The sequence below is a fragment of the Sardina pilchardus genome, chromosome 19, assembly GCF_963854185.1.
Source record: "Sardina pilchardus chromosome 19, fSarPil1.1, whole genome shotgun sequence".
Taxonomy (NCBI): Eukaryota; Metazoa; Chordata; class Actinopteri; order Clupeiformes; family Clupeidae; genus Sardina; species Sardina pilchardus.
Window position 1 is genome coordinate 12662623 of NC_085012.1, and position 11197 is coordinate 12673819.

Genomic DNA, 11197 nt, shown 5'->3' on the forward strand with positions numbered 1-11197 from the left:
ACACACGACTATCTCTGGGTGTGAACCTATGTTTCACAGGGCGTCTGCTAGTATTGTGTTACCGTTTACAGGTTGTACTTGACAGGGGCTTGACTTCTGCTTTACCTCTCTGTACCCCTTTCCCGTTATGCCTTGTTTTGTTTTGTTTCGTCTTGTTTTGTTTCAGAGTGATTTTTTCTCCTCTTCCTCCCTCCCTCGTAACAGTGTGTTGGTATTTTTTCTTTTTTTTTTAAGGACAGGAAGCAAAGATGAATTAATAACATTTTATAATACTCCCTCTTCGCTACGAGGGGCCAAATCTTTTCAGCATTTCCAGTCTTGTGAGCTAATTTGACAGCTCATGGGGTGATGTGGATTCCACTTCATAGGGACAGGTACCCTAGGGCTAGCCAGCTGGATTGTGGATGCTTACAGATTTGGCTCTCGCTTCCTGCTGGGTGTCATCTGTCTCCTTGGTCTCGCGGTGGATAATTTTTTTTGTCCCCCCCTGACATCATGTGCCTGAGCAGTTCGTGCCTGCCAGGCCTTGTCTGTCCAGGTTGGCCATCAAACCCAGCCGGCGTGCGCCTAATCTGACGAGGCAGCGCTCCAAACATGGCCGCCCCCGGGCGCCCCCCCACCCTCCCCCCCATACACACACACACACACACACACACACATACATACATACATACACACTCACCCCACCCCAGTCACACCGCCAACCCCCCACCTCACCCCACTCCGCACACATACATATACACACACACACACACACACACACACACACACAAACACACACTCTGTCCCACTGCAGAAACCATGGCCCTGAGAACAAACTTCCATAGACCATCAAGAAGGCTACCTCCTCTGCTCCTCTCCCCTTTTTGCTTGTCCACTCCTGTGTGTTGAGATGAGCAAGAGAGAGGTGAAGGTGTGTGAGAGTGCATGAATGCGAGTTTGTGAGTGAGTGAGTGAGTGTTTATGTTTGTGTGTGTATGTGTGTGTGAATGTAATGTATGTGTGTCTGTGGTTCTGAACATGTATAGTGTTGTGTGTGTGTGTGTGTGTGTGTGTGTGTGTGTGTGTGTGTGTGTGTGTGTGTGTGTGTGTGTGTGTGTAAATCAGAGGGCAGCTGAGCCAGGGGGACTTGTTCCGCTCACGCTGGAGAATGTCCCCTTCCTCTCCCACGGCTGTCACTCTGAGAGCCAATGCTGTGCGGGAGGTCTCCCTCAACAGGTCTCTCCATCTTTCCTCTTTTCTCTTGTCCCTTTCTGCTCTTCTCTCCCTCTCTTCTCTCCCCTTCTCTTCCCTTTTCTCTTCCCTCTCTCTCTCACTATTCCTCATCTCCTCCTCTTCTATTCTGCCTCTCCCAATCTCTCTCTCTCTTTCTCTGTATCCTTTACTCCCCTCTCGACTCCTGTCTGTTGTCGGCATCAGCTCAAACGCTCCCCCGGTCTGATCGTGTCCCGCCGACAGCACTGCTGAGAGAGGAATGACAGCACCACGCCACACCCCACATGAGGACAGAGACCCACCTCCACACACACACACACACACACACACACACACTTCCAAACACACACGTACACATACACACCCCAAAACACTATCGGCTCCTCAAAATTCTGGAGGGAGTGGGCAGGAGGTTGGTGAGTGTGTGTCGCTGTGAACGCTAATTGCAAACGACACAATTATTCTACCCAAGGAGCTTTTAAACATTGTGAGACATGCTGTCAAGGTTGCGACAGCAGGGGAAAAAAACAGGGATTTCCAGAAAAGCGCACACACACACACACACACACACACACACACACACACACACACACACACACACACACACACACACACATACACACGACAATGGTGATGATGACCACATATGTTGATTTTCAGCCAGTAAATGTTACCTTCTCTCTCTCTCTCTCTCTCCCTCTCTCTCTCTCTCTCTCTCTCTCTCTCTCTACTGACATCTCTGTCTTTCCCTCCTGCCAGTGTGTAGGGGCCTGAGGTGAATGCCACTCCACCAGAGAGCTCAGTGAGGTGCTACCATGGTCAAAGCTCTCTCTCTCTCTCTCTCTCTCTCTCTCTCTCTCTCTTACTCACACACATACACAAACACACACACACACACACACACAGGCACGCAGACCCCACACCGCGTGTGCGGAGAGAGCAGCGGTAGCCTCTGGCTCTCAGGGGAGGTAAAGTGGCGCCAGGGTGAGTGACCTGTTCTCTTGCCCAAGGAACAGATGCCCGCCTCACTGGCAGCCGAGGACCACAGAGACTCCGAGAGCAGAGAGAGAGAGAGAGAGTACAGAGAGAAAGATAGAGAGAGAGAGAGAGAGTACAGAGAGAAAGATAGAGAGAGAGAGTAAGACATGTATGCAGAAGGGCAACATGGCAACAGCAATAAAGAGTGATAGAAAAAGGGAAAAAAAGAGAGAGAGAGAGAGAGAACGGAGAAAGAGACAGAAGCGAGCGGGCAAGCAGGCGGGCAGGCAGGCAGGTTGGTCCGCGTGCCCCAGGAGAAGCAGCCCTGCCAGGGGCCTGGATGGTGAGTAATATCCCTCCAACCTCCCCTCCACTCTCCACCCCCACCTGTTCCCAGCCACCATCACTGGTGTTCAGCCTGCTGTGAACGACCCACTCGGTCCCTCTGGCTTTCTCTAAGGGCACCGGATCAAGACCCAGCCACAGAGTGAGAGAGCGAAACACAGAGAGACGGAGAGAGAGAGGGGGGGAGCGAGAGAGAAAGAGAGCAATGTAATGCAAAATAATTATACCCATTGGGTAATATGAGCACCATCGTTAGGGGCTGGGGGAGAGGAGGGGGAGGTGTGTGTGTATGTGTGTGTGTGTGTGTGTGTGTGTGTTGGGGGGGGGGGGGTTGATGTGGATGGGGGTGAAGCGTGGTGGTGGTGGAGGATTGTATTTTTGAAGCCGCCACCGCACTCCGAGGCCCGATGGGTATGTTTTGTAAACCACTCAAAGAGACCAGACCTCCCACAGAACGCTCGCCATGCGTCTGAGGACTAAGTGCTCCAGGATCGCAGCCAAGCCGGCGCTCACCGAGGGCAAAGCTCCTTCACAGCCTCACATCACCGCTCTGCCACACTGCCATCCACCGCTACACGTATACTCTCCGAATGCAGCGGTCCTACTGTATACTACAAACACAGGGACAGATGCATGCCGAGTGCAAAATCTGTAGGATTGTACATTTATACTAATAAAATAAATGTTAACATTATTATTTTACATGAATAAATGAAATTAAGTGACTACAAATTTAAAAATTATGAATTTATGAAAAGCCTTAAATTCAAAATAAACAAGCGACATAGGTTATTTTTACTAGAATAAACAAATATGTCATAAATAAGTTCACTAAAGAAAAAGGTGATGATGATTATGGCATACTTGAATTTAATATAATTATTGATTTAAAGAAAAAAAAGAAATTACAGTTAACAAATATTTTTATTTATACACACTCTTTGCTGACTTTTAGACTTTGTCCTGAAAGTCCTTATTTTATCTTGTCATTGTGATCTGTTATAACACAGGACAACAAATGATTCTTTCCCAAATTCAGATAATGGACCTGCGAGACACTACACATTACACATCTCACGCAAGGAGCAGCAGCACGCGATAGCCTACTCTGCGCAACCTGAAACGTAAAGCCATGCCGCAGACTGTGATGCACACAGACAGAGGGCAACTCATTATGCCGATGTAAGCTTTGTTTTAAAACTTCTTGCCATTCCTGCCACAGAGTGCCATGCATGCATTCTGCTGCGGAAGCAGTTCCAGAGTTTAAACATAAATTACACTCTTTTTACAGATCCTTATGACAACAAGAAACAGAACAGAGATGAAAAAATATTGCATGCATATTATGTTATTATGGGCCATTGAATCAAAGATTTACAACCACTAAAAACTGATAGATTTTGGGATGACTTTTGTGCAACTTGTGAAATAAATTTGGGTGAATGCAGCATGTCACTTGCATTCTTTGGTTTGGGCATGAGTGAGAGTGAGAGTATTTTCTTGAACTTAAAATAAGCAGAATATGTACTGATGTCATGTCATGATACCCATGAATTAAAATATGTTAAATATATTTCTAAATATTGTTTTTAATTTTTCAAAATAAAGTCAAGGATAAATAATATGACCCTGGAGTTTCCAATCACAAGAAATACAATGCCATTTCATGCCTTTTGCAGAAAACACATTATATTTTATTTTGGGTTCATTATTGCTTCTATTTTTTCTGCTTTTCAAATAAGTCTTTCATTCAATACAACACTAATGTCATCATCTTTATATAGCCTGTAAGCATGTATAATTGCTTGGAGTTGTATTTAAGAGCTGTGTGTCTGCAGCTGTTTATCATTAAACCCAAGAGCTATTTGACAGTAATTATATCAATAATAGGCAACCTTTGATTGTTACACACAAGAGAAAAAGAGACTAAAGACAGACATTTTTGGCTTCAGATTTCCAGGTGCTGGCTTACGCTGTACGTAAGCAATTTAATTTTATAGCACCAACAAATGTGTATTTCTACCTAAAGAACTATTAATTACTCGCTATACAAACTTTTTGAACCCGTTAATGATATCAACAACATATAACTTTTTACAGTGGTTTCATTTAATGTGGTGGCCTCCAGCCCACTTGAACAGAGCACATTTCCATGGTCTCAAGTGGACACTGTCTCCTCCCTGTGGTCATTTACAATTACTACATGCTTTGCTGTTTTTGCTCCAAATATATTACGTTCCTTTCAACAACTATGTGTGTGTTCTTTTTTTCTTTTTTTAATTTCTCTTCTTGTTTGTGTCATTAGTATTTCTACGACTAATATCACAGCATAATCAATTACTCTATTTTCTTTAAACAAGTTAGGCTAGCCTTGTTTTTAACAATGGTAGCTACACAAGTTAGGCCTATATCAGATCCATTGTAATCAAATGTGTGAATGTGGTCTTTCATCGAGGAATTTATTTGAATTTAAATCCGAAACAATTAATATTTTGAGGGGGGAAAAGTGGCGGACGCTCTTACCAGCCACTTTATGAAATGCTCTATCTTTGGACCAGGGCAGATAATGATACAATACTGACATCTGCTGTCTAGAATCATTTACTCTGATTGTCTGCGCATACAAATATTTCATCATTTGCTGACTTATCGCACCTAGTATGCCTATCACACCGTAACTGACTGCATGCAGGCCTACAGTATATTATTGACTAAACCTAGACTAAACCAGCTAATTGTCCTCAAATCATGGAGACATGTAGCCTACCAAAGAGTCAATGACAATTAGTGTAGTTTATCGACTACCTCTAGTCATGAAATATGACCGTAAAGATTTAGGCAATAGAATAACTCAAATATATGCTATTATCTGCCTTAGGCATAACTTCAAAAGCCTACCTTGTCGCACAGGCATCAAAGCTTGCTACTGTAGGGCCTACGTCCCCTTTAAGATGACAAAACAATACCGGAAGTTCTTCACTCATGTTGTTGTCAGATGCCTTTGCATTGGTCTGGTGACTCTAGTTAGCAAAGAAGCTTACCTTGTCAGTTTTTAAAATTACAAACAGAATATGACATATTACTTTCAAACTAACAGACAGTTTTTTGTATGATACTCTCGTCATTGCCTGGGAGAAACAAATGGTCGAATATTTATCTATATGTAGCTAACTAGCGTAGCTAGCTAAGTTTGGTTGTCTGGTTAGGGATTGTATGCAAGCTTGTAATTAAAACTTGTTCATGACCATGGAGAAGATTGTGAAAGGTAAGTTTGACAGTAGCCCAGACTGTCGTTCCACTTGGCAAAGGGGTTTGTTTCAGTCGTTTGGTGAAATGGTCTGTACAACTGGGCATGCTACAAAGCTTTGCAGACACATTAACTTTATAGCTGCATATAGAGAGCATAGTAAACGTTGAATTCACTATCTGAGTGAGCTATGTAGGCCTACTTGGCTTGCAGTGTCTGATTAAGAGACAGATAGCATAGGCTAGGCAGACGGGGAACATGCAGCTAGAAATTTGCCATCTGAGAGGTTGCCTGTCTGTTACTGATGCTATTTAGATTGATAAGCTTGGCTGTCAGCATTTGAACATGCAGGTAAGCCTGAGGTCTGCTGATTACTCAGACTTTGAGACAATATAGTTCTGTCTATCATTGTGCAGGACAGGTTCAAAGCCAATAAATGACATACTCCAACATATTATTTTAAGGTAAAGTGTACGAATGTAATGTAAGGGATGATACAGCCCATGTTTCTCAAAGTAGTTGTCATGTGTAATATTAACTTACTGGTACTGGAGATGTTCTATAGTGCACTTTATCCCAAATGTCAGGACATTAGGTGTTTTTCCTAATAGCAATTTTTAATGTCCTTGTACTGTAGATGTGGGAGACATCCAGTCTAGGCTGATAGATCACAGACCGATCATCCAAGGGGAAATACGGTACTTTGTGAAAGAATTTGAGGTGAGAACCCAACCTGCCTTGCTTCCTGTTGATTTCACATGAAACATATGAAGTCAGTGAGTAAATTAAGCTTCATTATAAAACTATGATATGAAAATTGATCTATGATATGAAATCTCTTTAGGAGAAACGTGGATTTCGGGAATGCCGTCTGTTGGAGAACCTCAACAAGATGGTTGCAGAAACCAATGAACAAGCTCTGCCCAACTGTTCAGAAGCCATGCACCAGAACCTGCAGCAGGCTCTAACAAGATGTGAGCCTCTTCCTAATTATTACATCAATTGCCCTATATCCAACTAGCTAAAATCAACCACCGTCATGTGCGACAATGTTATGTTCTGAACGTCTACAGCCTGGATGCAACGTGACCGTTCATTTAAACTTCACAACGAGTTTGCCAAATTACGGCCAGCAAATTGGATCTAGGTCATAGGTGTGCAAATAACGTTTAATGCACCCTCTGTAGAACGCAGGACGCGCATTGATTTGCATTGAGCTCAATGAGCATCAAACAGACTAATAGGCTAACTGGAAAAAAACACCATGCAATATCTAGCTATGGTGAAGAAGAGTATGTGATGATGTAGGGCTATTTTAATTCTTAAGGCCAAGGGAACTTTATCAGGATGCATATCCTGGATCCATGAAATAGCTGGCCTTTAAAATAAACATAGGCATATAAAAAAAATCCTCCTGCACCTATGGGAATTGACATAGGGGTCAAAACAGGCCTACTTACTGTATGCCCCCTGTATTTAAGTAAGAAAATGTATTTATTTCAATACATTCTTCATTTTTTGAAGAAAATCCTTGATTTTTACTCATTTTTTTTAATTAAGGCATGAAGATGATTTTCTATTCCTCTTTTAAGTCAACTTAAGCATGGGTTCAAATACGTATTCTCCCCTGTGTGTGCGTGTGTGTATGTTTGTGTTTACATACATCATACATGTATATGTATTATATATAATAATATAATAATATATATAGTAATATATACATAACCCCCCCCTGTCGGACACTGTCACCTTTTTTTACGCTGAGGGGTTTGCAGGTCTGGATGCAGTAGCAAGTATTTTGATTCTCTGTGTGCGAGCAAATGTCAATTGACTGCAATCTGGCTTTGTTATGTCTTTTTTTAATATTTCGTGAAGGTCTTAAATTTAACCCATGATGGTCTAAAAAAGGTCTAAAAAAGTCTAAAATTGCACTTGTTAAAACCTGCAGACACCCTGTCCAAACCACTGGCAGGCCAGGCAGGGTTTACCCAGCCTATGTATTTTACTCATTTGTGTGCATGCATGCTAATCTAAACTTGTTGATTTGATGTGACTGATAGATACTGTATGTAAATAGTCTTGTGTATTCTGTACCTGGAGATTCTGATGTGCTATTGTTTCCTCTATGATAGTGGAGGCAGCTAATCACATGGCACAGAGGATCCAGCAGAGGGAGCTAGAGGCACAGCAGGTAAACCGAGCAGCATGCCAAGCAGCTGATCCAGTACTGTTTGAGGCAGTGTTAGTGTAAATCTTATAATCGCATGGAAATGGTGAGGTTATGTGGCGAAGAGTTAAGTCCTATTGAAAGCACCCATTCTGAGACTGTTGTAAACATTTGCATATTTTTGAATAATAGGGCTGTTTGGGGGTATCATTAAACTGTTTTGAAAGTGAAAGTAACTATTAATTTGAAGAAAGTTTGTATGATTCTTCTTCTATCCATATTATCTCCTGATTTCTAATCTTACCAGATGCAAGACCATATGTTAAGCGCAGTTTATCAAAAGTGTTCCATTCTCAGTCATATATTGATGGACTGCATAGAGAAACAGCTGTCTATTTGTGTGTGTGTGTGTGTGTGTGTGTGTGTGTGTGTGTGCATGCGTGTGTCAGAGCACCCAGATGCAGGTGTGTCTGGAGCGCCGTAAAGCGGACTGGGAGGAGTTCCTGAAGCAGCAGGCCGTGCTGAAGGAGGAGGTGGACGAGGAGCACGCCAAGGCCGTCGGTCGCCTCAGCGCCCAGTACGGCGAGATGAAGAAGGACCTCGCCAAGTTTGCCACCTTCTGACGAAGAAGGACCCCGCCAAGTTTGCCCACTTTTGATGCCCCCTGATATCATACCTCTATTTCTGTATCTCTTTTTTCATGTCTTTTCTTTTTTTTTCTTTTTTTTTTTTCAAAAGACCGGCGAAGTTTTAAGTCCACCTAAAGCTAATTGAATAACCGGACCAGACAGTGATTAATAGCCTTGATCTACTTTCTAATTTAATTTCAGGATCCTAAGTACACACACTGATGGGGCAGTTCAATTCTCCCATGTGCCATAAGATGGCTTTAGTTTGCGCATGAGAAACTTTGCTCATTGACTGACTTTGCACTTTGGTCGTCATTTAAATTAGGGTCCGTCATCCATTTCTAATGCCCTCAGCACAGAGGAGTCGTTTGTTTCAACCGCTCACGCATGTCATCTCACGCCACCCATCATCTCTCTTCATCTTAACTATTCGCTGGCTGCTTTGTTTCAGCATCTCTCTTTACTGCTCTCGCTTTTGTTTTTCCCACCCTTGCTCTTTGGATGTCTGTTTCAGCCATTTCTCCCCTTCCATCACCCTCCCTCTTACTCACTCTCTCTGGATACTCTCTCTTTCTCTCTCTCTCCTTGTCTTTTTCTGGATACTCTCTATTGAACTTTGTATTCTCTCTCTCTCTCTCTCTCTCTTTCTCTGCTGTGAAGCTGCCTGGCTTTCGTTGTGTGTGGCTGTCTCTTTCTGCCTCCTCATATCTCTTTCTCGGTCTCTGACAGGCCGTCTCCTTGTGTGGCTGTCTTTCTTTCTCCGTGTTTTTTTCCCCTCTCTTGGCTGTCCAAATGTCTCTTTTTTTCCTCTGGCCACCTCTGAGCCTTTTTCTTTCTATGGCCATTGCTTCTTTCATTCCCTTACTCCCTCCCTCCCTCGCTCGCTCTTTCTGTCCCTCTCTCCGTCTATCAGTCTGACCAGATATGTTTTTTTATACTCTCATTTTAGACAGTGTTGAAATGCCTCCATGATATGCAGGTCTATATGTTTCATTCAAAGAGCCCTTTTGTCATATCGCACTTTTTTATATACAGCCAGAACGATTCCACAGTGTCTTGTGTTAAATCTGTCACTTTCATGACCAATTAAATTATGAATTCCTCACCTGGAAGCTGTGTGCAAATGTCCAGACAAGCAAAGCTGTGACGGTTTCTTGGCTGTGAGCTCTTAAACACTGAACATTTTTATTTTTATCATGCCCAAGGGTGTTGAAGTATATTCATTCACCCTCCATTGCATAGAAAAATAAGGTTTATTCAAAGGTCTGTTGTACAGAAATGTCATTCAGCAAACAGAGACTGATGGATTTCAGAGATGTTGTTCAGTTGATTGGTTATTCAACATGACTGGTCAAGACATTGGACACCTCATTCACCAAGTGTTGTCAAACAAACTCTCCTTACCAAGAAAAGTCTGTGACGGACCACTCGGTCAACAATCTAGCACTAAAAACGTCTAGATGGTTCAACTTGCCTTTTTGACTGTGAACTGCCAAAGGTCAACTTGTGTCAGCATCCTCCCTTCTGCTCCATTGTACCATGTATGTGTACTGAACAACCATGGGAAAGAAAAACGTGCGTATGGAGTGCTTTCATTGGACAGTATAGTGAAAAGAGGAATTCTAAACTGATGAAATGAAAGATAGATGAATGGACACATGAATAAAAAGATGGATGGAGAGCTTTGTGGCACATTTCTTGTGTGTTATAAAAGTGATTGATGCCTTAGGAGTGTGACAGAACAAATGTTTTTTAAAAAGTCCTATAGCAACAAGAAAGTAACCAGGAACTGGCCTCTACTCACGGACACTTCTAGAACAACCAGAAGGAAGATGTGATGAGAATGAGATGTCAATGAAAAGAAATTAAATAAATGCGAAGGAAAAAAAAAACATTTGTGTGCCTCGTGTTTTTAGGCCAGAGGTTTTTCTTTTGGTCCCTTTTCAGCTAAAAGTACATGTGGCTGATCCCTGCAACTGGTGAGCTTGTCAGCAGATATTCACCAATAAAGTGGTCATGAAATATAGAGTGCCAAGGCAGCGCTGGCCCTGCCTTTAACTTTGTGCTGTGAACCTTGATTTTTTTTTTTTTTTTTTTTTTTGAAGCTAAATGTCTCGCTCACCCCTCTTGCTCTGTCTCTCGTCAGAACATGTCGTGCTACACTTGGTGGCTAACAGGAGCGTGCCAGGGCGGCGTGCAGGTTGGCACGCGTTCTGGTGACCAGTGCGGGCGCAGGGACAAGGCCAGCAGATGTTTTGAGGCGAAGCCCCAATGGCGGACATGGCTCACACATACACCACCTTGGTCGGGGGCACAGCTGGTGAAATCCACACAGGCATCAGCTCCTAACGAGGAGTGACAATCCGGAAGAACGACCCAGCCCCTCCGACAAAGCCACCTTTTTATCTGACCCTGTTTATTTTTGCCCAAGAGTTTGAGTAAGAAAAAATAGACCCCGGCACGAACAGAAAGGTCAACAATAAAAGTGAAGTTTTCACGAGTGTGTGATTTAAACTCCTTTTCTTTCCCCAAGCTACTCAACAATCAATCAGTATCTTTTATAATAAGGCTTAGAAATACAGTGAGACGCCAAGACCGAGACACCACGTTTACGTT

At 42.9% G+C, this 11197-nt stretch overlaps 1 protein-coding gene across 1 annotated transcript; it reads left to right on the forward strand.

The window, feature by feature from the left end:
* Positions 1 to 5543: 5543 nt before the first annotated feature.
* On the forward strand, positions 5544 to 10457 carry bloc1s5 (biogenesis of lysosomal organelles complex-1, subunit 5, muted). Its single transcript, XM_062521437.1, has 5 exons — positions 5544 to 5803; positions 6423 to 6505; positions 6630 to 6759; positions 7918 to 7976; positions 8402 to 10457. Exons 1-5 carry the CDS (start codon positions 5779 to 5781, stop codon positions 8573 to 8575), a joined length of 471 nt encoding a protein of 156 aa, XP_062377421.1. The 5' UTR covers positions 5544 to 5778; the 3' UTR covers positions 8576 to 10457.
* The last annotated feature ends 740 nt before the right edge of the window (positions 10458 to 11197 follow it).